Source organism: Mchenga conophoros, linkage group LG8 (genome assembly GCF_057382185.1).
Source record: "Mchenga conophoros isolate Kocher_MC1m ecotype Shallow Benthic linkage group LG8, M_conophoros_male_GT1.1, whole genome shotgun sequence".
NCBI classification, from domain to species: Eukaryota; Metazoa; Chordata; class Actinopteri; order Cichliformes; family Cichlidae; genus Mchenga; species Mchenga conophoros.
This window is the reverse complement of record NC_140533.1, coordinates 31,004,537-31,029,686: the sequence shown is the minus strand read 5'-3', so window position 1 is coordinate 31,029,686 and position 25,150 is coordinate 31,004,537. Positions and strand designations below refer to the sequence as shown.

Below are 25,150 nucleotides of genomic sequence, written 5' to 3'. Positions count from 1 at the left end.
GGGGTTAAACGTGTCCACGTCTTCTGAGATCGCTTCTATTTTCACCTTCCGTCAGGCTCAGGAGGCGCTGCACCTCCTCCAAAGTGTCCTCAAGAATGAGACCGATGATCCACTCTGCACCCCCTCATCTCTCTTTCCAGTCCCTCCCCCCAGTCCACCCACATTCCCAGGATGCTGCACTCCAGCAGAGATAAAGTTAGCACTGCACAAGTGACAACATGTTGTAACCGCTACCCGTCATCACCGCCACCACCAGCTCTGGTCCAGATGATGCAACCCTGACTCCCCCGCCCAGCCCTTCCTCACTTTATTAACTGGCTGTGTGTCTTTTTCGATGCTAGGCAACATAAACATGGCTAAATTTAGCCCCGCAGCGTGTCTCAAACCTGCTCTGCAAAGCAGATCCTCGGTGAGTAAATGCAAGAGCAGTGGTGTGGTTTGGCTGACTTTAATAGAACAAATATTTTACACGAACACGTCCACCAACAGAATAAATAGGAGCTAAACAGCTTTAATACAGTGGATACATCTGCATCATAGTGCACTAAACACACAGAGTAGCATGCATGTCAGGAATCGGTCTATTTGTGACCTCAGCACTGCACGTCGCTCAGTTACGTCACCGTGTTGGGTTCAGACTCCACGATAGAGCGATGTCGGCCCCAACGCAGAGACGCGAAGCGCTGACGAACGTCATCAGATGGAAGATCTGATGGTTTATGACACACACAATGATCCCACAGTATGGATGAAGTGGGAAACACTCGGACGAGCCAGGCGGAGCTCTTTCTCTGAGGATCTCGTCTCCTCCACCTCCGCAGAAGGAACTCCACCAAGTTTCACCTCCAAGAAGGCGCCACTAATGTAAAACAATTAAGGCGGGGACAGGTGAAGCCTGGAGGCGGATTCTTCCAGGTAGTGCATGCATTTCATTATTATGAACGTGATATCGCAGGATTGGATGGGAATTGTTAGCACTTAATTTAGCGATAAAGGTCCAACTCGCCGTTACGACCATAACTCAAGAATTCCAATTACAGCAAAATCTGACATAAACGTCTTACAGGATAAATTGGCGAGGAGGTCGTTTTTCTTCACGTTGTTTGTATGGAGAACATCATGGAGTCCGGTTTGAGTTTGGGATAGCGATCTGCTCACGTCATTCATTAATCTCGTTAAGACTCCGCCCTGAGTCGCCTCGTGGGTTTTTAACGGGTTTTCAGATTCAGACGGAAACACAGATAAGTCGTCCTCGGCGGTCTGAGAGCTCTGCCGCGCACGCCACGGCACATGATTACATTTGTGTTGGTCCCTCGGTCCTCGTGTGCAGAGACTTTTATCAGGTTGTGAAACACAGCGAGCAGCGATGATTGTCATGTTTATGTTCGTGACATGTTAATGACCCAATGTGACGCAAAACCATCTAATCCGACGCTCCCTGTAGTCTGAACCCAACATCAGAGGGAAACACAGTCTCACCCAGAAACATCAAACCATGATGACATGTCCCGAAGGAATGCTCTGTGTATCCCGGGGAAACGTCAGAGGCCACAAATTAGACCGACGAGAGCTACAAACTCAGAGAAACGTATACGTTAGAGTACCTTTAAATGTCTTTTATAGCTTATTAGCAGCTTTAGTTAGATACTGTGCATCATAAATGAGTTTTAAGAAGTTGTCAACTAAACACTCATATTATCCAAAATCTTATTTTTTTGAAGCCAAACACTTAAAGGTTCATGTCACTAAAACAGCTGCAGGTACTTTCAGAATAAAAGCATCAGCCGTAATCCTAACGTGTCCTGTGTGGAAACTACAAACGTGCTAAGTTATGTCTTTGAGAAAATTGATGTTTTGGCAATAATTAGATCGAATCCATTTACCTGCTCCAACAATAAACCTGAGGGGCTTTGATTTTGTTACCCAGACCTCTGAACACCCACCGGGTCACCTGTCTGGACTCAGGGCTCCTCTAATGGGCCCCCAGTGCAGGGTGGGTGTTTGGAGGTTCACATGTTTGTACTCCAGAACCTCGACGACAGATAAATCAGATAAATCGGGCAGATTTGAGGAGCTGGGACCTGAAAATATTCTGAATTTCTGCTTGAAAAATTGGTTTATCAGCATATTTGTAAAATTAATGACGTGTTATTTATCTCTTAGTGTCAGCACTAAAGCAAGCTTTTCCTCATCCAACACCTCCAGCTGATGAAGGCGTCTCCATTAGTAATGTTTTGTCCGAGACGCGTCCTTCGCTCTGCTCGTCGTTCACATCTGCGGCTGTCCTCGCGTCAGCTGCAGGAGGAAACAGCACAGCGAGGTCTCTGCAGTTTGTAAAGCGTCTCAAATCCTGTTAGTTTGTGTTGTTATTCACTTCAGAGGTCTGAGCTCAGACCACGCAGTACCCGTGGCTCGCCATGAGGGCGGTCTGGCTCTCCCGTCGCTTGTCCTTTTTCTTCTTCTGTCGGACCTTCCAGCAGATGGCGCTGGCGCCCAGCAGCCCCAGCCCGACAGACAGCAGCACCAGTCCCAGCACCGTGATGGTGGACCCGTGGGAGTTGAAGGTGTAGGCCACCGCCGTCACCACAATGCCAGCGATGAGGACCACCACGCCGAACGGGATGGTGCAGCGGTAGCAGGACATCTCGGCGCCGCCCGTCGCCGCTGTAAGCTGGACTTCATTGACATGCGGGACGTGCGTTGTCACGACGACTCTACGATCCTTCCTGGGCTTGTCCCGGCTCAGCTTCTCGGCGGAGATGGACGGCGGCACCTTCATGGCGCTCCGGGGGACCCTGCCACCGCCACCTTTGCTGTGGAGGTCATCGGGCATTGTGATCTTGCTGGCGAGGAACAGGTGAGCCATCTTGATGCAGGTGTCAGGGATCAGCCAATCAGAGAACAGCTAGCTGTGAAGTCAGAAATAAGTTTTTGGTTACATCAAAGACATTAAAGCATCGTTTATGTCTGATATTGTTACACTTTGTTTTATTCCACAGCTGGTTTAAAACCATCAGCCAAGAAGATAAACAGCTGCTACACATCAACGCCTCCTTCCCTTCACGGTGACCTGACTTCAGCCTCTGACCATGTGTGCAGCACCAGGTTGGGATCACGCGGGTCGCTGGGTCAGAGCTCGAGTGGAAACGAGGCCAAACTAACGACTTTCACAGATTAAATGTTACAACGCGTCAGCGGCTCGTTGAGGCGCTGGCACACTTTGTGGCGACATCTGTCTCTCCGAGCGGAAGCGAGAGCCTCTGCTGTAAACAAAGCCTTAACGTGAGGCAGAGGGAGGGCAGCCTGAGAGTGGCCTGAAAGTGAAAGATCACAGGAAATGATGCGAGGCGTAACGAGGGCCCGGCCCCGCTGTAACCTCATTATTTTCACTCCTAATCAACGACTTTTTCTGCTGCAGCTCAGCTCGTTTTCATTAAGACGCGTTGGAGTGACTGTGAGAGATGCTCTGAGCAGAGCGGTGTCATTCAGACCTGCCATAGTCCAGAGAAGCAGACATCTCTACGGCTGCCACACCGAACAGCTCACACCAAATCACTGCAGAAATATGTGGAAATACTGGATCAGAGATAAAAGATCTCTAACTGAATCATTTTTGATTGGAAAGGGCGTGAGAGGACATGACAAAAAAATCATCTTAAAAATGTTCTGATATAGAACAACAACACCGAGTGTGTGAAAGAAGGCCGTCCTCACCAGCACTTAGAGGGTAAGTAGCCACGAGAGCTGCTAATGATGATTAACTGATTGATCCTCGTGGGTGAGAGCGTCTCTACAGAAGTAGACGTTTTGGTGTTTTGCTGGTCTGAATGGTTCAGGTGTGTTAACGCAACCTTTCCAGGAGTCACAGCAGATTCGGCCCTCTGCAGCGGTCCAATCAGAGTGCAGAGCTCAGACCGCTGCGCACGATCGAATGCCGCAAACCTGAAAGAGCTGAAGCTGTGACCGTCTGCTTCTCTGTTTGTGTGCAGTGACCTCACAGCAGCCAGGTTATTGGTCAGGTAATGTCACATGCAGAGGTCAGTTTGGTTTGTATGGAGCAGCTCACAACAACGGTCGCCTGGAGGTGCTCGTTACTGTAAGGTAAAGACACTGCCTGAGACTACATGAGCCTGAAGCTGTCACCTCCCACCTGTCAAACCTTTACACAGGTGCGTTACAGCCGCCTCTCCTCCCCCGTACAGGTGTGATGAAGGGGAAATGAACATGTGAGTCTGTGGGGACTGACTCACTGCTGGAGCTGCAACACACAGACCGTCTGTGACTGTGTTTGAAAGCTGCTGCGCTGCAGAAATAACATTATTATTGATACAACAGCACACAGTGTCAAATGAAATCTGCTTCAAGAAAAATAAAATCCCAGAAGAAGCAGCTTTAAAAATGCAGACAGTCGTTCCTGCAGCCTGACTTCCACAGAGAGAGGACGAGGCTTTAACGTTCCTCCCTGAAATCAGGACTTTCCCGACATTCCAGCAGCCTGCGTGACTAAACAGTCCCGGCTGTTGCTGTGATTGTGTGGAGACGGGAAAGCTGGGAGCACTTACTGTGTCAGCGAGCAGCCGTCCATCCCTCAGAGCGCCGGTTTGAGTCTGAGCAGGTCGGGGTCTCCTCAGCGTGGAGCCTCCTCTGGCTCGCTGCTCTGCATCGTCCTCACTGCAGGAATAAACGGGGGGAACGTGGCTATCAATAGAAGAAGAGGTCCCCCACCACCGCCGCCACACCCACCCCTCCATACCACCTCCTACCCGAGGAGGAAGCAGAGGTTTAACTCTTTCCTTCCTTCAGCTGCTCTCCTGTCTGTCAGCTCTGCAGCATTGACACCACAGCTACTCCCACATTTGTCTTTAAAACACAGGCTAACATCTGGAATCTGAAAAGGCTGCTGGTTTTCTTTGCTCTGACTTGTTTGACTCTAAAAAGGCGTCACCTTCTTACACCTGTGACTGAAACACACCTGTGCAGAGCCTGGTCACGTTTGTCCAGCTACAGATGAGCCCCAAACGTGTCATGTGAAACGGCACTGCCAGGATCAAACGAGGGTTAAGACGTAGCTTCCAGGTCTGAAGAGGCAGTTGGAAAGTGTGACTAATAAATACAATACTCACCTAAAGTGAAAAATAATGCACGCATGATGAAAAAACCTGATGGTTACCATTACTTACTGGGACTGCAGACTCCTCCAGAGGACCTCCGCCCCGGAGTTAAAGCTCTTCCACATCGGCAGCGAGCGCGGGAGCCTCCGTGCTGCAGCTGCAAACTCGTGTTAACATCTGGGACCAATCAGCTGAACTTTGTTTACCGTCTGAACAGACTCACGTCCACGCTCGTCCGGACATGACCACAGGGCCTGAAAGGCTCAAACTCAGTCACGTATTCAACTTATTAACTAAAGGAATGCGACTTGCTTGCACGCCATATTTCTTCCGTATGTCACATAATCCTAAATGCTAATGTGGGTGAATCATCATCGTGGCGCAAAGCAAAGATAACGACCTAACATGGGTGCAGCGAGCTGTGGATGTTTCATTCAGTGCTAGTTTCACACTGATTGCATCTTATTTACAAGATGGTATCTTCATATTCAACAACATTTTTAATACAGCAATAATTTATTTTTTCACAGTGCTTAACAAATGGATGAGACTGCCTCCTGCAAGCTTTATGCCACAGCTGCACTAATAATACTTCTACATACTTGATTATTTATTAAAAATGTGAGATTGATGATGATGATTCTGACGTGTGCACCGTTTTACTTCATGTTCAGCTCATTCGCTGCAAGACGAAACCTAAATTATGTTAATAACGTGTTTTAAAGGAAACTGGAATTTTCCTTAAAATAAAGCATAAATTGAAATAAAGTCGAATTCCCACATCATAGCTCTGTGAGGCAGTAAGAAATCATATGTTTGGTTATCCGTGTACAGGTCTGAGAGTTTTTGGCACTACTTTGCTGTTGTGCGTTTTCAGACACACTGAGGGAGCGACAGACCGCACCTGTGCAGGTTTATTTATTTTCCAAGTTAGTTAGCGGGTTACGTGATTGGCTGTCAGCAGGTGGTTGTGGTTCTGACCTCATGGAAGTCTGCAGGTCAACATCTGGAACAGCAAGCTCATGAGATGCAGGTGCAGCCCACATTAGGAGAAAGGAAAAGTTCAGATGCACTTGAGTCTGCTGCGTTCTGCTGACTGCAGGATAAAGTTTGTCTCCAACCAGGAGAGGAAGAGAGAACAGCTTTTTTAGGATTGCTGCAGCAGGACGGATGTCTGAGTGTGGACACGTGTGGCCTGTTCGGCTTTCATGTGATGCTACAGTTCAGACAAAAAGCAGCTCCTTATTTTTATTTGCAGGAATGTCAGCTTCTCCTCTGAGACGGCAGCGACTTCAGTCTGTGACCTGCTGAGAGCAGCTGGGAACATCTGGCCTTATTTTCAGCCCTTGAAAGACTTTTGCAAAGGCGTTTGCTGATGAGGGGTCGCAGCAGGGCCTCAGCCCCCCGATGAGCCCTTTGAATCGGAACAGGGGGGCCTTGAGACCAAGAGAGGAGAACCCTGCCTGATGTGGGTCATTTCACAGCATCTCAGACTCCCACATGTGCAGTTTGGGTTCAGCATTTGTGCTGACTCACGGGTAAAGACGGAGATGAGGCTTTTGCCTGCCTGTGAAACTTCACCATGACAGATTTTTACAGTAAACTGCTTCGTAAATCTGACACAGGCACTTTCCTGCTTCTAGATCAGTTTTATGACCTGTGGACGAGAAGACGACTTAAAGTCTCAGCTTCAGCTCGTGTGGAAGTGATTTAAGTTCTCGTTTCCTGCTCAGATAAAGCAATCGGGGCGAAATGAAGTGTCTAATGAAGCCTCGGAGGTTGATTGATTTTTCTTCCTGACCTTTGGGACATTCATCCAGGCACGGCGCCCGAGTGCTAAATCACTTCCTTCCCAGATCCGTTTCTGGGTCAGGGATGATGTGAGCTATTTGCTTTGGATCCGAGTCTCCGGAGACGTCCTCCCGTGCTTCCTCTGTACAACAGATGGCTGCAGGCCGTGCATGTAAAGTGGTGAGTTAGCAGCTATTGGAGCTCACAGCTCCGAGTTCGTGCTTTCCTTCCTGTGAATACAGGTGTGCTTTGTAATCCTACATGCTGATGTTGTTTGGCTCACAACAAAGTGGAAAAGTTGACTTTGCATTTTTGGACCTTCACAGCTCCCAGTTGCTAAAAAAAACCCCTTTTGACTAAAAGTGTGCAGTCACAGCAGCGGCCCCGCGAGGCCGGCCAAACTGCTGAAGCCTGGAAACAGGACGAAGAAAAAACTTGTGGAGTCTGAATTTTCCATGAAGGCATTTTGCACATGCAGGTGTGCAGAAGTAAACCAGAAGCTAACGCTAACCACTGAATGGCCTCAAAGCACTGAGGAGCAGGAACTTAATGGCATCCACAGGTTTTCTGATAATTCACTGGAGAAAACTTCAAAAAGTACTTGTTGGACTCAGTTTAAATGCTCACTGTGTGGTGAGCTCCTTCTTACCTGCGTTTGGTCCAGCCTGATGTCCTGCTGTCACCTGACAGTCACATAACCTCTCAGATAACTTTCTCCATCAGCAGGCTTCCAGAAGATGGCCAATCAGAACAAAGTATGTTTGGAGGAGGGTAAAGAGACAGGAGCTCAAACAGCCTGTTTCAGTCAATAGGAGATGATGATTCTGATATCTGCAGCTCGTGGTCAGACGGCCTCCAGGCTCTTGTTTGGGCAGAGATCTGGAAGCTTTATCTAAATGAACTTTCCCTTCAGCGCTCATCAGGACAGTAAGATCAGGCTTCAAACTTTCCTTTTTGCTAAAGCATATAGTTAGGGCTGGACCAGGTGACCCTGAATCCTCCCTTAGTGATGCTGCAATAGACATAGGCTGCCGGGGATTCCCATGATGCACTGGGTGTTTCTTCTTCACTCACTGTGTTAACAGACCTCTCTGCATTGGATCATATCTGTTATTAACCTCTGTCTCTCTTCCACAGCATGTCTTTATCCTGTCTTCCTTCTCTCACCCCAACCAATCACAGCAGATGGCCCCGCCCCTCCCTGAGCCTGGTTCTGCCGGAGGTTTCTTCCTGTTAAAAGGGAGTTTTTCCTTCCCACTGTCACCAAAGTGCTGCTCATAGGGGGTCATATGATTGTTGGGTTGAATTTAACTGTCAGACTTTACAGCTGCAGAACTCAGAAAAACATGAAACGCCGTCACTGAAGGTCTTTTTATGTCCTCCATCGACCCCGACCTCCTCCTGCTGCCGGCTCAGTTCAGAAACGTGGATTCATTCAAAAAATGTTTCTGTTTTTTAGACATTTGGATTTTGTGGAGAAAACAGACAGTTTGTTCTGTTCAGACAAGCTTTATTACTGTTTGTTTTCTTATTTTTATTTTCATTCATTTCAAATGTTTTTAAACATTCCCTTTAGTTTCAGTCTCCCGAGTGGGATTTCTAGTTTGAGCTTGTGGTAAATGTCAGAGGCAATATAATATATAAACAAAACTTTTAAAAAGCAGCGACTCTGAATAAGCTCATCAGGCAGTTTGTGATAATAAATTAAAAAATACCCAAACTGAGCATATTTCCTCTATGACTTTATTTTGTTTTCCATGTTAACAGAATTGTTACATAATAACCTGTTTGGACACAGAATGGAAACAAGGACAGAAAAAAACTTTCACACTTTCAAACATGACTTTCAGCTCGTTTCCACCAGAGAAGCAAACACGGAGCATCGATGTCGAAGAAGAAAGAGAGAGAGTGGGGAGTTCAGGAAGTGTGAGTGTCAGGACGATTGTTGTTTGGTATTATTAGGATCAGAGGAAGTCGAGGATGTTATTAGAGAGGGAAAGACATGAGCCAAATGGAGCAAGAGTGACAGGATGCGAACAGCTCGAGCAGATCAAATACAAAGAGGCGAGGAGGTCACGAGCACACGATGAGCAGTCGCTGTTCCAAAAAACCTGAAAAAGAAATTTCAAAATGTGAAACTCAAAAAAAGATGAAACTGACTGAGAGCCTCAGACGGTGAGTGGAGGAAGAGCACGTAGAGGCTCAGAGGAGAGAAAGTGTTCCCATAATTCACTGCTTTCATGCAGACTGGGCGTGTCAGCAGCCGGATGACCTCACCTCCTGATGCAGCCCTGGAGACACGACAGGAAGGGCCTCCATCCCCGCGGTCAGCGGGTCACAGAGAACACACCAAACGACGCGTTTTCATGACTCATCGTGAATCTGACCTCCTGCCACCTCAGGAAAGGTGAGGCTCACAGCCACGCCCACCAAAGTAAAACGTCAGGTAACGAGGCCGATCTCAGTAGACTTCCCAGCATGCACTATGACGGAAACTCGACCAAACCCCCAAACCGTCCAATCTGAGCTCCATGCCGACTGAATGTTGAGTGATGTAATGAAGGGCAGGTTGTAAATAACGAACCTGTTTAAGAGGATATCAGGATGCAGTGACGTGTTATTCACTCTTGTTTTGGCCGTTCTGATGGACGAGCAGCAGGTCACGTCCACCCAGAGGCCTCCTGCTCATTCTCAGGTGATCCTGACCTCACCTGTGAGTGAGTAATGCAAACACACACGAGGTACACGGCGAGAGCTGCACGTCTCTAAACCACTGACTGAGAGCGGCCTGCAGCCGTGCTGACATCTAGTGGTGCAATCAGGAACTACAGTGGAGTGCAGTGGCGCTCATGCGTCAGTTTATTCATGTCTGCCTCTAACATCAGTTTGGCTTTGAAATCAAAGCTCCGCTGCATGTTCGCTCCCACCTGTACTCTCTCAGGATTCTGCAGATGGTTTGAAAGATTGCATCGACCTCAGCCCTGGTTTTAGCTCCTGGAGTGTAACACAGGATATTTCATGGACACACACTCATGATGACGTCCACAAAAGTCAAAGGTCAGTTTTTCAGTCAGTTTTCACCACAGGGCAGCATTTTTAATTGAACTGTGACGTGTGGACAAGCTCACCGCACACATTTATGCACCCAGCCGAAATGAAGGACACTCTGATGCCGGTAATCGGGTTGAGGATGAGGCGGTTATGCAACTCTGGCTCATAACTGTAGAAAGAAGAACACAGACTAAAACCTCACAGTTTCCACGACGTAGAAACTAAAACCTTCCACAATCATTTCAGGACACACTCCACAGTTTAGCGATCTCCTACGTAGCATGCAACGAAACACAGGCTGCTGCAGACACACTGGGAGAGAAATATTGGAGAAAAACGACTCCAGGGCTCAGTGGGAGCTGGCCAGTTTAGAAGCGTTTACTATCCAGTCTGACTGAACTGTGCCCGGGATGATTCTGGGAACTTTCCCACTACGGTGTCTGCAAAAAATGGCATTAATTCTAATTTACTGACCATGCTGTCAGTGTTGGGAAGGTTACTTTTAAAATGGATTCCACTACAGATTACAGATTACATGCCCCAAAATGTATTTTGTAACGTATTCCATTGCGTTACTGAATGTGAGTAACGTATTCTGAATACTTTGGATTACTTAATATATTATCAAGCTTTTTACAACTACATGAATGTGATTTATTACTATTACTGAAGGTTACTCTCCACACCAACACCAGCTAGATGTTTAAATCTTAATATAATGAGTAACAGTAGGTGGACATTAGGTAAGGCTGCACTTTTTGCAGCGATCTCGTATAGAAAACTATTCCTCGCGTATATAAAAACAGGTCTGCGGCTCTGAACCGTAGTAAAGGGACCTCTGGCTAATACGTCGGGTTCGTGTCGGGCTCGTAGCTGAAAACTAGCTTTACTTTGTTGTCTGGGTCGACTTTGCTAGCGAGAGACAGAGAGAGGCGTTGAAAGGCTGCTGCAACGGAGCTTATTGTTTCAGAGTAAAACATGAACACAGCGTACAGTCGAGTCTTAACAGCTTACTCACAGCTGGGCCACACTGCCCATGAGGCTGCATGCTTTATGCCTGTAACACTCTGCCTATTGCCTTCATATTGACCTCCTAGGACCTGGCGTCCACATGTGTGGACATCACATTTTTCTCTACAAGGGCCTGATATGCACTTACGAGGACATTATGCTGCCGCTGTTCTATCAAAATTTGAAACAAATGTCCTCATATGTGGATCTCATTTTTCTCAAAAACAAAAATTAGGAAAAAGAAAATCTGGTAATTCTTTGTTTTTACATTCTTTAGGTCCCAATCAACCCAAATAGCAAAGAAAACTGCATGCCATGAAAGAGTTCAGGTCTCAGGAGGTTAAATCATTTTTGGAACAATAATTTTAAAAAATATTTCTTCACGTCATTATGCGGCTGCAAGTAGGGGTGACGTGGGGCGTGAGATTGAGACTCGGGCATTAGAGCCTCTTAATGCGCGTTTTGTTTGGGTTTCCACCGGCGTGGAATTACCACCAAAGAAAAAGACCGAGTGTAATCCATTTATTTCAACAAAGTACGACAACTGAGGAAGTTCAGGGTCTCTCCAAAGATCCTCAGGATTTTCTATACAGGCGCTGTGGAGAGCATCCTCACACAGAACATGACATCGTGGTTCGGGAACAGCTGTGTGAAGGACCAAAAAGCTCTCCAGAGAGTGATCCGTACAGCAGAACGCTGCTGCAGGATTGCTCTCCCCCCGCTTCAGGACACCTACACCAGGAGATGCCGGACTAGAGCAGCGCAGATACTGAAGGACCCGTCCCATCCTGGCAACAAACTGTTCCAACTTCTGCAATCTGGTAGAAGGTTCCGCATCTTCCGGGCAAGGACAGAGAGACTCAAGAGGAGCTTCTATCCCCAAGCCATCCGTGCCCTAAACACACACACCCGCCCTCTCACATCATCTATAATTGACTGAGACAGGACTCTTCCAGACACTAAACCAAGGCACAATGTACATTTCAATTCCTTTAATTTTAAATATGTTTATATTGTCTATCCTGTAAAATAGTCAGATATCTATTCATATTAATGTACAGAATTCACCTGCTTGCTGCTACTACTGCACATTCACCCAGTGTATATACTATATATATATATATATATATATATATATATATATATAATGTTCTTGCTCTACACCCCCCCCCCCCCCCCCCCCCATTTTTGCACATGTCGAGGAGCGTGTCAGGCTACATTTCACTGTGTGTTATACTTGTATAACTATGCATGTGACAAATAAAGAACCTTGAACCTTGAACCAAAGTAACTGAATACCACCTTTTTAAACAGTAACTGCCCATATGGAAAAGAAATAGTAAAAACTTATATGTGATTACTCATGAAAGTGGCCACTTTCTGATTACTTTCATACATTGTTTTAGTAAGTATCCAAAACATACAAGTTTCATTATATAATTTTTCAAGGGATCTTATATCTGTTTTCACTCTTATATGCTTTTCATACAGGTTTCACACAAGACAGACACAAATTTTATAAGATTTATATATGTCTTTTCCATTTGGGTGTAACAGAATACAGTTACTCATATTTTGTATTTTGAATACGTAACGCTGGTACATGTGCTCCGTTACTCCCCAGCACTGCATGCTGTCTACATCTTTTCTTCACAAGTGCTTCAAAGTATCCGTGACTGCACATTTCACATCATGTGTTGAACCACTTTAAAGTTCTTTAAAGCATCGTCACGGGGACCGAAGAAAATGGGATTCATATTCAACAAAATTTGAAAGCAAGTGCCATCAGTCAGCATCTGTCTCAGATCATCTAGCACATAGGTGTCAAACTCTGGCCCGCGGGCCAAATTTGGCCCGCAGCCTAATTACATTTGGCCCGCGAAGCCATACCAAATGACTATCAGAGCTGGCCTACTGGTATTATACAGCTAATATATATATTGTTTAGTATTAAGCTTTGCTTGTTCCATATTCAGTTTTTCAGCAAAACGTGTTCGAGTCCATAAGAAAAGATTCATTCTCATATCTGGAGGAAGAATTTTTTTTAAATAAATATTAATGTTAGCCCGCGACTTTGTTCCAGATTTGAATTTTGACCCACTGTGTATTTGAGTTTGACACCCCTGATCTAGCACAGAGTAGCGTTGACTGACACGTGATGTGCTCAAAGTTGGGCTTCAAACCTGCATCCCTGTTTGGGTCTAGCCTCTACTCAGAGTCCTTATCTCCTGACCTGCACTGCCCTTTGTGGACCTTCTGCAGTTCTGCTAAATCCACTGGAAAGGTCTGGCAGTAGGCTACAATGTTCTGGATCTTAAAGTTGAGGAAGTGCACGGGAAAGCCAAACTTCTGCAGTTTGCGGACAAACTTCCTGGCCGCCAGGCGCGACTCCTCCACACTTATTAAAAGAAAGAGGAAGCAAGGAGATGGTTGGAAACCCACCGTGCTGCACCATAGTCTGAGGAGATGTGAATCCAGACAAACCTCTTGGTTCCCAGGCAGATGATTTTCCCAGTTCGGAAGATGGTCGCTGTTGCTTTTGGCTCCCGGATCCTAGCGATGATCCCTGTGAAATACTGAAAAACAGCAAGAATGAAAACCAGTGCCGGGCTTATTATGTCTTCACGTAGATCACGCGTTCAGGTCTCTGCACCTGTGGTTTGTACTGCACGTTCCACATCCTGCGAGCAATGAACTTCAGGTCCAAACAGCAGCCCAGGTCCACTGTGGAGATGACGTTACTGCACGCAAACACATAAAAACACAAGAGTCACAGCTGCGTGTTCAAGCCGCAGAGCCGTCACTGGACAGAAGCAGACTGTGATCTCTGCGGTGATACCATATCACTGGGGCGAGATTCGACGACTTCTCCTTCAGTGTCTCAGGGTCCTCCGGGGTCCCGGGTTTAACAGGAAGGCCCTTCAGTTCAGACGAGGAGGACGCACACGTGGGCTTAGCTTCTGCTGAGGAATTCTGGGAGCTGCTGTCTCGTGACTGCGTGCCGGCGATCCCGCTCTCTGCAGTCCGATCCTCCTTCTTACAGATCCTGTCTGAGGCACGAACAAGAGCAGCAGAGCTGAAAGTACCACAAACTGCAGTTCCTCTGACGTCCACTCGAGGCTCCAAAACCAACTGTCACTAAGTGCTAATTAGCAGTTATGGATTAACAGTATATGGATGCAGCTCGGTCACTGCTCAGCGCTCCACCCAGTCATGATCGCACCGTGTGCAGAGTGTTGTCGGCTCTGTTGTCGTACCTGCATCGTCACAGGTGACCGTGTTCAGTGTCAGGAGCTCATCAGGCAATAACTTGAAAAACAGCTCCTCCTCGCCGACCTCCTCGCTGACATCCTCTGTCCTCCTGGGGTTCTGCAGCAAGAAGAGAATCTGCCTATGTGCTAACGTGGTGCTACATGTTTCTGCTCTGTGTGGTGTCCAGAAATGAACAAGCTCAGTGTCGATAACTCCAGGTCCAACCTTCACATCCTGAAATCAGTCCAACTCAAAAATGGTCTGAATTCCTCTCCAGCGAAACGACTGGTCACTGTTCACCGTGGTGTCAGGTTAAAGTTTAACACCCAGCTGTTAGTAGTTAGCAGGTTAGCTGGCTAGTTTCAGTATATAGTCTGTGACGACTGCAGCACATCATCATCTAAAGATACACTTTGGCGTGACCTTAACAGGCTTGTGTCTGGATTCAATCACTTCTGTGAAGACGAGTGGACCAGAGTTGAAATTTTCTCCACGTTTGATTTTCAGGTCTGAAATGCGGCAGTTTACCTGTTTGATTTTTAAACCAGCAGCTGAAAAAATGAAAACTCACGTTAGCGATGAACTCATCGAAGTATCGCTCCAACGCAGACTCGTCCATGATGCAGGAGGAAGCCTCAGCGATCAAACCCAGTAATAACAGCGAGCCAAAAATAAACGTACTGTCAGAGGTTTAGTGTGAAGTTGATTGTTTACATCCAAAAAGATTCAGACAGGAGTCTGTTGCTAGGAGACGAAGATGCTCAAACATGACAGTGAATGATTTTATGTGTTCTTCCAAAAAAATAATTTAAATGAGAATCAAGAGAAAGTGATAAAAACAAATGCTTCACTGCTTTGAGCCACGCCCCCTGCAGGTGGACAGGGTTGCGTTCAGGGTGGAACCCACTGAAAGCATCCCATCGGAAATGCAAAACCTGCTTATTTCAGCTCTCTGCTAGAGTGGCTTTGCACCAACCCCAGTTCTTAATAATCCCCTTCTCTTATTCTGGGCCTCGGTGTCATCACCACCACTGTTCACCCACTGCCTAAAGAGGGACGCTGTTAGCTCCTCCCCCTGAGCCAATACACTCAAAGCAGGTTTGTTCCTGGGTTTTCTTTTACAAAAGCTGCTGCATGCTTCAGGTGGGGTTTCCCATCAGCGAGGCCAGATATGGACATCCCCTCTCTATGACATCATACAGACCCACGAGGGGAACAAACTGTGATAAACTGAGTGTTGAGCAGCCTGAGCGTTGGGCTCAGCGTGAGCAAACGCTCAGCATTACAAACTCAGGCATGTGACAGGGAGAGGGGGGGCGAGTACTCGAGTATCTCGACCTGTAGAGGCTGTTTGTTTAAATTGGGGATGATTACAGCAAACATTCAGCCTCCTTCCTGCCCGCTCTTATCTCCTCACACCCTCCCACCCACTCCACCTTTCCTTCATTCCTTCTTTGTCAGTTATTTCTTCACTTTTTGTTCCTCCCACAGATTCAGTGTGTGTGCCGTTTCCTTTATTGTTTCCTTCTCCTTCATTACCTTTTATCATCATTCAGGTTTTATTTATTTTCTCCCTTTTTTGTACCTCCATCCACCCTTACAGTTTTCCTCTTGTCCCTCTTTCCTTTCTTTCGTGGGGTTTAATGCCTTCATACTCCACGTTCTTATTCCTTTTCTACTTATCATTCATTTTCTTCCATTTCCTCGTGACCTTCCTTATTTCCTTCTTTAACTTAGTTTGGATTTCCCCCACATGTCCTTTCTCATCTCTTTCCTCCTTTAATCCCTTTTTTCTCCTTTCTTCAATCCTTCCCTTTTTACTTGCATCCCATCATTTGTGGCTTAACTGCTTCCTTTTCTTTCCTTCCTTCTTTTTGACTCATTTCTGTCCTTGCCCATACATTTTGTCTCACATCTTTGTTTCCTTCACTTCATAGCCCCCCCTCCTCACGTCTGTCTGTTATTCCATTTCATTCTTTCTTTTAAATTTGTCCTTCCTTCCTTTCCTTTCAATTCGTTTCTGCCTTCCTTGAACTCATCCTACTTCCTCTCCTTGTTTCTTTACAAATCTTTCCTTCCCTGCTTGTTCCTTTCAGTTAATGTTGTCTTTTTCTTTGATCTGGTACTTTTCCCTGCATTCCTCTTTTTTTTAATTTTGTTTTGTCCTTCCATCCATCCTTGTTTCTTCTCCCTCATTCCTTTATTCCTCCCTTCTTTGCTCTTTGTGATTTCTTCCCTTTGATAACTTCTTCCATGTTTTGTTTTGCTTTCCCCTTCATCTTCTTCCTTTAATTTACTCCCTGCTGTGGTCTCAGTTCCTCTTTCCTCCGTCCTTAACTTCATCCTTCGGTCCTCCTTTATCCCCTCCTCCTCCTGTCTGTCCCTCCTCCAGCTGAAGTAAACAGATGAACCGGGAGATACTGAATCTCTCCCTGGGCCCCTCTTCCTCACTCCTCCCAGTTAATTGGGCTCTGGCTGTCTGAGTGGCAGTCGCAGCAGTATTGAGGCCCGGCCGTGCTCCAGATGTGCGCAGAGTTGACCGCAGTGAAATGTGAGCCGCTCCGGCCTGGCTGCCTGTATTTTGGGATGTTTTACACGGGGCAGGACAAAGACACGTTTCCAGGCGGGATCCCGGCCTGAGCAGATGTTCCTGTGCTGGGAGCCGAAGAGGAAGAAGGAGAGGAAGAAGAAGAGGAGGACCCGCGCGCAGCAGAGCGAGGACAGAGACGGTAGAGTTTGCGCGAACATCGGCCTGTTTGGGCAGCGTTTGCTGACAGGAAGTCGGCGTTAATCACTCCCGCCGGTGCTTCCTGCTCGCGCCGCTGATCAGCCACGTGTGGTCGCGCAGCTGCGCCGTGTTTGACGCACGCGAGCGCACGTTCACAGACAGTTACCGGGAAACTTCGGATAACTCCTCAAATTCAAGTAATTACTAAAAAAGGCAGCGAGGGGTCGCAGTAATGGTTGAGCCCTCAGGTTTCCCTGGCAACGTTAACAGCAACCAAGATTAGCAAAGCAGGACTACAAGCTGACAAGTTGTAGTCCTGTAAGCGTAGGCTGAGACCACCGAGAGTAAACGTGACTAAAAGTCTTCAGATTAGATGAAAATTCACCGGAAACGTTTCTTCTTTCTAAACAGACTTTAAATTAGCCTGTTTTACACATACAGTGGTACCATTGGTTGCCATGACAACATGGCTGGCTCTCCATTAACTAGTTTTTCCACTATGCTAGCTAACAGCATGAACAAAGCATTACAAGCTGAACCAAATTGTCCCCTTGTGGGACAATTAAAGGATTATTCTATTCTAATGTTAGCTAATATCATCTGACTGCCATGCAGTGTGACTGTTACCACCACTTACCAGCTAACCAACTAACTGGTTTGACCCGTAAGATACCGTCAACCAAAGTAACAAGCAGCATTACTAATTAAACAGCTAATTTATAAGATGAAACCTGCTAATTCAACTTAGAACTCCACATTCTGGATATTGTAATTCTGCAATAACTAATTAATGAAGACGAGTTTCTTAACAGTAGTTCACCAGCTAACACAATTACCAAAGTAGTGTTATGAGATCGACAGACCACGTGACTTTCGCGCGTTGCATTGTGGGTACGAGTGGCAACAAAATCAAAACACTGCATCAAGCGCCAGCATTTCCAGCACCGGTAACCATTAACTCTGCGGTTTAATCCCCACTTGCATTTTATTTGCCCCAAAAACAGTTCTGTACAAAACGACGGAGAACTCGGCAGCTCCGCACGAAGACAGACGTGACGAAGAGTCAAAGAAAGTACGAGGAAGAAATCAAAGGAGTGAAAGGGTCAGACCCACACGAGCACAGAGTGGAGTAAGGACGTCAGCGTGCTGCACAACTTTCATCACGTTTATTATTATATGGTCCTAAGTGAGAGCGCACACACTCACAACATGTTTGGTAGCATCAGATCCTGCAACAAGCCCAGCTCCAGTTTACTTTGGTGGTTTGGACGACTCCATCTCACAGCTGCTGTTACAGGCCAACGCATCTATGTGTCGTTTCAGGTTGTAGTGTTACACAACATTTTCAGATCCAATAGAAATAAAATAAGTGTTTGGTAATTCATTCAATTCATTGTCTTTATTTATTACTGGCATCATTGTTTCATTCTGTTACAGAATCTCACAGCAAAGAGGCAACATTGTAGAAATCCATCAGCTTTATTAGCTGCTTCGCTGAAAAACAAATCAACAATGCAAAAACAAAACATCAAACAACAAACTGAGACAGTATCACTTGCTTCATACAACACTTGGGCGCATATATGCAGACGTGGCTGTTTTGATCTCGCTCTCTCTCTTCACCAATCAGATCTGGCTGTGGTAGCAGCTTGAAACCCCGGCTGATAGAGGGGCCCAGTCTGGATCGCATCCCAGCATTTTGTAGGCTGCTTTTCCTACAAAGAACAACAAACATTAGCCCGCAAAGCCACAGTGAACAAAGCAGCAAAGCAACGAATTCAATTCAAATTAAGACTTATTTGTAACCTACATCACCAATTATGATAAATGACGTAATAACTACAACAGCAGACTGACCTCTGTGGGAATGCTTGGAGCAGACTGACCTGTGAGCTGCAGCGTTCTGGGACGTTATATTTGCTCTTCGAACGGCTGCAATCCAGGCCGTCCGTCGCCTCTTTGTTACTTCGGAAACTCGGTTTGAACGATTTTTCTTCCACGACGGAATCCGATAACAACGATCTCTTTACCGTCGGCTTCCCGTGGCTGTCATGCGACCGGCTGTTGCAGCTAATAACACAACAGCTTCTTGCCATTTTTTGTTTCTTTTTATCGCTGTGTGACTGTTTTCACGTGAAAGCCTGCGTGCGCTAGTACCGCTTACCACTCGTACCCACAATCCTTTGCGGGTTTGACGTCACATTTTCGATCTCATGACCACCTAACAAGCCAATGCTACAAGCTTCCGTTTAAGTAACATTTCTTTATTAGCAGAGTGAATTTGTAGGATTGTTAACAGGGACAGTAAGTTAAACAAATGTCTGTTAACATTTCTTTAACCAGGTGAGACTTTCGTACAGCGTGACCTTGTAGAGAGTGCAGGCCTACATGCAGTCACAAAAACCACTACCTGGCTAACAGGCTGGTAGGTAATGATGTCAGGCAGGACTAACGCACACAAACGGGCTAACCTGAAGAAACTAAGCCTTGGAAGCTGCATACAGAAGTCTTAGTGGGAAACACCAGGTACACAGAGAGCTGCTGCACACCTGTGTGAAGGTTGTTGTTGTTTTAACTCCCCCTCTTTGATGTCCCGCAGATATGGCCGAAGATGTCCGTGGATTCTGATAACTCCTGTGTTTTGCTGTCATCACGTGACTCCCGGACTTCCTGCATCTTTCAAACCGCTGATGAGAAAGATGACATCCCAGGAGTGGGAGAGGAAAGGTGAGCCAAATTCTCAGGGGCTGATTGGTTTTCATTAACCTGTTTATCCTTTGCTGTGGTGTCGATTCCTTTGTAACTCCACCTCCTTCCTCCCACAGCGTCCTGGAGATGCTGAGCTACTCCAAGTTCTCCGACCTGGAGACATGGCTGTGCATGCCGTCCTCACTGCTGCTTTCCAGGCCTCTGGACTCCACCCACACCTCCTCGGGCTCTTCCTCCAACTCGTACTCCTCACGTGCGTCCCTCCACTCCGCCAACTCGCTCCCGGCTTCCTCCTCTTCGTCGCTGGCTTCAAACTCCCGCCGCTCCACCTGCAGCGAGCCGGGAGAAATCGACAGGTAACCCCAGCTCACCTGTTTATGCTTTTCATTGGGTTTATTTCGAGGCCGTTTCCATGAAGTTTGCTGATTTCAGGGTTTTTTGGATAACGGTGGAGCGCTGTGGCACAGAGGAACCAATCAGGCCCTTTGGTGCTTTGAATGAAACTTTAAAGAGATCCTTTGAGGGAAAATGTTCTGCCATTCAACCTTCTCACTGTCCGTCTATAAACAGGATCATGCTGCGTGTTTGAGCTGATCTTTGGAGTTTTGAAGCAGCTGCTGGGTCCAAACAAAAGACAGAAGTTTATTGTCGTGTGTTCGAAGTGTCAGGATTAACTTTAGAGAGCCTCGGGCGGGTCTGTCAGAGGAAATGTACAGCTAATGTGTGGAAGTGGGGTCATTATGAGTGTTTGCAGCAGCTGGAGGCTCTTCAGACGAACTATAGGAGCAGGTTGCCGAGTGGAAGGTCCTCCCTGTCACGCTCACAGATCCGTTTCCACAGATCTGCCAGGTCCTGCTGTCTGAGCTTCGTTGGTTTCTTTGCAGGAAACACTCAGTGCAGTGTCAGATCCACAGACTCCAGTTTCTGTCAGGGCTCTCTGACAGATTTCACCGTCCTCAAAGAACACAGCTGCTCCCCATCACAGTTTCCCACTTCCTGCACAGTGACATGTGTTTCCTGAATCTCGTGCACGGTTTCTAAATGGTCCAAAACATGTTTAGAAGACTGATTCTAAGCAGGCGTCTGTGGACGGGATGGCTGCAGGTTCGATCCCTGTCTCGTTCCTCAGACTGTGACTGTGAGCTAGAGAGCAGCTCAAAGCCCCTGTGGATGAGTCCATGTCTCATTCCCTCCAAGCCTGATGACAGGAAGAGCTCCTCCTTATGGTGTGTCCGTGGACAGGACGTTAACGACTGCTGTTGCTGGTAGCGTGACAGTGATGTGGTTGTTGTACTGCTGGCTGGAGAACAGAGAACATCTACAGACATCACCTTTCACTGACTCATGCTCTGTTCACTCAGCTGTTTCACGTGTGCAGAACTCAGAGCGCGCTCTGTACAGATCTGGACCCACGCTGATGCAGAGCAGGCTCAGAAACGCTCGACTCTCCGTTCTCCTCACCCAGCCTTTGTCCCCCTGCGCGCACACACACAGGTAAGGTAACACCCCTGCTGGGCAGTGAACACCTGACAGGAGCTTTTCCTTCAGCGCTGTTTCCGGCTGTGGCCGTCCGGTGAAGGGCGCAGTGCTCTGCAGCGATCTGCTGAAGCGCGTGTCCTCGGATGCTGAGCTGGGCTCGGCTGCTGGATCTTTTCCTGCGGAGGAAGAAGAAGGGACGGCATCTGATCCGAGCATCACGGTGCAGCTGCTGTCTCCGAGGACAGGTACCAGCTGGTTTGTGGTGGTTACCTGTCCGTCCCGCACGTCTCAGGGTCGCGTTCAGCGCTCAAACGATTGCTGTTTGAAGCTCTCGCAGTCTGCTCACACTGCTCCCTGATCCCTGCAGGGAAGCTGGATTTCTGATGTGACCAGAGCTCAGTGCGGTGCTCTGACTAACACCGGCATGTTCCTGTGTTCGTCTAATGGGAAATACATTAAACTTCTTCCAGGTTTTTACACGATTTGCAGCGTTGGTGTGGCAGGGATGCCGTGTGGATACTTTATTCCCAAAGTGTTGATGAAAACAGGATATTTCGTCACAGTATTCCTGAATAAAGTGTTTCCAGTTGCTTCAACAGCTAGAGGAGGAGTTCTCTGTGTCGTGTTTATTTTGTGCTGACTTTTCTCTCCTCGGATCCCTGCAGGTCGTCAGAAAGAGACTCCGCCTTCCTCACGCCCACTCTGACGAAGGAGGCGACCTGTCTGTCCACACCCCTCCTCCCCATCCTCTCCTCCACCCCTGCACCTCCTCCCGCTGCTGCCGCTTCACGGTCCAGCTATGGCACTCACGCAGGAGACTCCGCCTCCCACAGTGGCGTCAGCATCAGGAAGCGGCGGCGTCTCGCTGCCAGTCCTGGAGGACTCCACTGGACCTCTTCAGGTAACAACAGCCAGTGTGTGTGTGTGTGAGAAACTCATTCCTGCCTGGAGTAAACATGCTCCTCTGAACGTCTACATGGACACAGACAGTGAGATTAGGTCAAAGGTCAGATCTGACTCGTCTGACTTTCTAAGAGGGCATTAAACTGAAGCATCGCTCGCTCGGTTGCCTAGGTAACGTTCTAATCAGCAGTATGCTTTAACATTTAAAGCTGAGAAGAGATTGATCAGGTAGCGTTTGGGACGAGATCAGAAACGAGTCCATCAGAGGGGCAGAAGGAGGGGGTGGAGGATGAAGGTGGAGCCACCAGGCAGGAGGAGGAGAGGAAGAGCTCAGAGGAGGATACTGGTATAGGAGGAGGCTGAAAGAAGGAGTGGGTCTCTGGTCGCGGCATCGCTGTCCGTCACTTCCTGTGTAGACGTGCTTTATGGCATCGCCAACCCCAGAAGCTTTTAATTGGCCAAAATATAAAGTAGCTAAATGCAGGCAGCTCAACAGGGCTGAAACACCTGGGTAACAACAAACAGGTGAGACCAGCCAGTGAGGACGAGACGGGGGAAGTAAACACATCACGACACAAATGACTACCAAAATAAAACAGGAAGTGAGAAGTAATAAGAAAATGAGGAAGTGCAGACGTGTTAATAAGCATCGAGGGGAAAAACTCGACTTTAATACAAAATCGAGACTAAAAAAGTACACGAAGAAGAAAATGAGCCAAGTATGTAAACAGTGAGTCAAACAGGAAGTTGTTTATAGGTGAAATCAGCAGTGAGACGTCTGTGTTGGCGCTGACGGAGGCTGACGGAGGCTGAGCCCCTCTGCCCTGTGGTCATCGTCGAGCAGCCACGTCAGGAGTCTGTGTCTTGTTTCTCCCACACCCACAGAGACAGGTCTGTCGTGGGTGGAGGTTGTAGCTGCCGGCAGACTGGACGTGGGGTTGGAGCGGAGCTGTGGGCGTGCCGTCGAGTCAGGAATGTCTCTAATGGCTCCGAGCGGCGGTTTTGTTTACCGGGCTCCACTTCCTGTGTGTTGCTCTGCTCTCTTTAGCTCCACCCTTCTGGAGAATGATAACGAGCTTCCTGTTGAGCAGATTACGGCACAGCATCCATCAGGTGTTTGATCTCTGGCGCGCTTTCCTCAGACTGCAGGGTTAAGCTGCTTCTCGGCTTCACGTCGCAGGTTTTCCGTCTTTTCTGATCTGTCCTGCTGATTCCTCGCACTCAGTTATTCCACGCCCGCCCAGGCTGCGGCGCCTCGTTTGGATAAAAACTTCAGTGTGAGATAAACATGGTGTCTGAGGTGGTGTAGCTGCTGCTGGTTCTGGGTGGAGTTAATGAGCTGATGCAGAGATAAAGCCTGAGGTGGAGGTGGTTCGTTAGAGTTTCACAGCGGTCCACGAAGGGGCGTGGCTAAATCTCTGAACCAGTTTTACCATCAGTGACACCACAGCTGTGCTTTAGGACTCCGCCCCATCTCCTGTTCTTAGGTGTTCATCTTTTATGTATGTAACTTTGTAATTTTAACATGTTGTCGCCTCTTGGCCAGGACTCCCTTGAAAAAGAGGTTTTTAATCTCAATGGGACCTTTCCTGGTAAAATAAAGGTTAATAAATAATAAATAAATAAAGGGCAAAGGTTACTGGCTTTTTTACACCGACCTGCTTCACAAACAGGAAGTCCTGAGCTGGTTATCCTTTATCCTGATATCCTGTTTACAGCGCCCCCCAGAGGCTCAGTGAGCAGACCAGCTGCTTCTTAAAATCAGGTAAACCCTGAAACTCCCAGGTGACCTCAGTGAAGGAACCTTCAAAATAAGATGTTCAGAGAAAAAATGCAACACCAACAAAAGTTTGAGACAAAAGTTTTCCAGCAAAAAAGCTTTTATTTGAAGCAGAAATGAGAGAACAGGATCCTCAGAGCCTCCATCCTGAAACAGGAAGCTGAGGATGCTGCAGATCTTTGCCGTCCTTCAGCACACCTGAGACACATAGGAGGAAGTGAAAACACCGATTGTCTCCTCATGGTCAAAATCAATCTTTATTAAGACCCGCACAGAAAGAGCGACAGCAGCTCGTGGCCGCTGTAAACATTAAAAGATGACACAAGCAGGAGCGGCTCGTGTTACTGACTCTGGGAAGCAAACTTCAACAGGAAGTTGCAGTGAGTGTCTCACTTTTATGGGCTCAAAATGTGGTCATAAATATTTTGTACTTGTAAAAAAGATTTGTGCTTGTAAAAAAGATTTGTGTGTGGACTTAGCCCAAAAAACCCCTGCAAGTTACAACTACGAATTTTGACCCTATTTTTCTTCCTTTAAGCTGATTGGTGAATGTCATGTCAATCACAAATTAAACAATCCAATCAGAGAACAGATGGGTTTGGCTGTCGGAGGAGCGCTTTTTTGAACTGCAGGTCCTTGAAGGGTAATCGCTATATAAAGATCCGATAGCAGCTAGGTCCCCTAACTTTCAGTAGCTGTTGAAAGGATAAAGTTGTGCTATATCAGTGGTTAGAAATAACATTATTACTTTAGGATTAGTTTAACACAAAGTCAGGGCTGACCCGGGACCATTGCTGTGAGTCACAGTGCGCAGCATAAAAGTCCTTTCACATCGGACGCAGGATGTGCTGCTAATGCTAACTGCTAACTAAAAGCAAAGGATCCAGAATGTGTTGCAGGCTGCTGGGCTCTGTGGGTTTTTGCAGCAGCTCTACCTGTACTAGATGCACCTGCTCCTTGTCGTTTCTATCTCTGACTTTATGTGAACTACAAGAGTTTGTTTTTTTGCTGGTTCTTCAAATGTTCAATAAAAACATGTATGCTAATTCATAACGAAGAAAGCTTTGGTTTTTTTTTGTGGTTTTTTTTTTTTTTTTTGTGTCCCGTTTGGATCTTTAGCATCAGAATTGTTGTCTTAAGGCCAAGAAAGATGCCAAGCAGATTTATTTTACCAAGTGGATCATCATGGCCTTGCCATATTGGTCCATTTGATTGACCTTTATTATAATTATGAATTTATTTTATTTTCAGTTGCTACAAACGGGACAGACATGACTGGGGGATAGGACAGGGAGAAAGAATGAAAGAAAGAGAGGGAGAGAAAGAAAACCAAAG

The 25,150-nt window shown here is 47.0% G+C and overlaps 3 protein-coding genes across 6 annotated transcripts in view; 1 reads left to right on the top strand and 2 right to left on the bottom strand.

Annotated features, from left to right (window-relative positions):
* Positions 1-432: 432 nt before the first annotated feature.
* Positions 433-5,223, bottom strand: LOC146569228 (transmembrane protein 100-like). Of its 2 annotated transcripts, XM_085285618.1 has the most exons (3): positions 5,181-5,223; positions 4,563-4,671; positions 433-2,909 (listed from the first exon to the last, which is right to left on the bottom strand). In XM_085285618.1, exon 3 carries the CDS (start codon positions 2,864-2,866, stop codon positions 2,390-2,392), a length of 477 nt encoding a protein of 158 aa, XP_085141744.1. In that variant the 5' UTR covers positions 2,867-2,909; positions 4,563-4,671; positions 5,181-5,223; the 3' UTR covers positions 433-2,389. The 2 variants fall into 2 exon arrangements, with proteins under 2 accessions (XP_085141744.1, XP_085141743.1); XM_085285617.1 differs by lacking the exon at positions 5,181-5,223 and having other exon boundaries at positions 4,563-4,688.
* Positions 5,224-8,698: 3,475 nt separating this feature from the next.
* On the bottom strand, positions 8,699-15,918 carry LOC146569227 (uncharacterized). Of its 3 annotated transcripts, XR_014893697.1 has the most exons (9): positions 14,788-15,918; positions 14,222-14,333; positions 13,804-14,014; positions 13,618-13,705; positions 13,449-13,540; positions 13,198-13,362; positions 10,031-10,122; positions 9,180-9,896; positions 8,699-9,013 (listed from the first exon to the last, which is right to left on the bottom strand). XR_014893697.1 is itself a non-coding variant. In XM_085285615.1 (8 exons), exons 1-8 carry the CDS (start codon positions 14,833-14,835, stop codon positions 9,784-9,786), a joined length of 921 nt encoding a protein of 306 aa, XP_085141741.1. In that variant the 5' UTR covers positions 14,836-15,918; the 3' UTR covers positions 8,699-9,783. The 3 variants fall into 3 exon arrangements, 2 of the variants coding, with proteins under 2 accessions (XP_085141741.1, XP_085141742.1); XM_085285615.1 differs by having other exon boundaries at positions 8,699-9,896; XM_085285616.1 differs by lacking the exons at positions 8,699-9,013; positions 9,180-9,896; positions 10,031-10,122 and adding an exon at positions 11,726-11,859.
* Positions 15,919-16,816: 898 nt separating this feature from the next.
* The window catches only part of ankfn1a (ankyrin repeat and fibronectin type III domain containing 1a), a 103,498-nt gene continuing 95,164 nt past the window's right edge, over positions 16,817-25,150 (top strand). The window contains exons 1-4 of the mRNA XM_085285613.1: positions 16,817-16,945; positions 19,544-19,671; positions 19,770-20,009; positions 21,798-22,033. Coding sequence (XP_085141739.1) covers positions 19,556-19,671; positions 19,770-20,009; positions 21,798-22,033 — 592 coding nt within the window. The 5' untranslated portion in view covers positions 16,817-16,945; positions 19,544-19,555. The remainder of the gene's footprint in view (positions 16,946-19,543; positions 19,672-19,769; positions 20,010-21,797; positions 22,034-25,150) is intronic.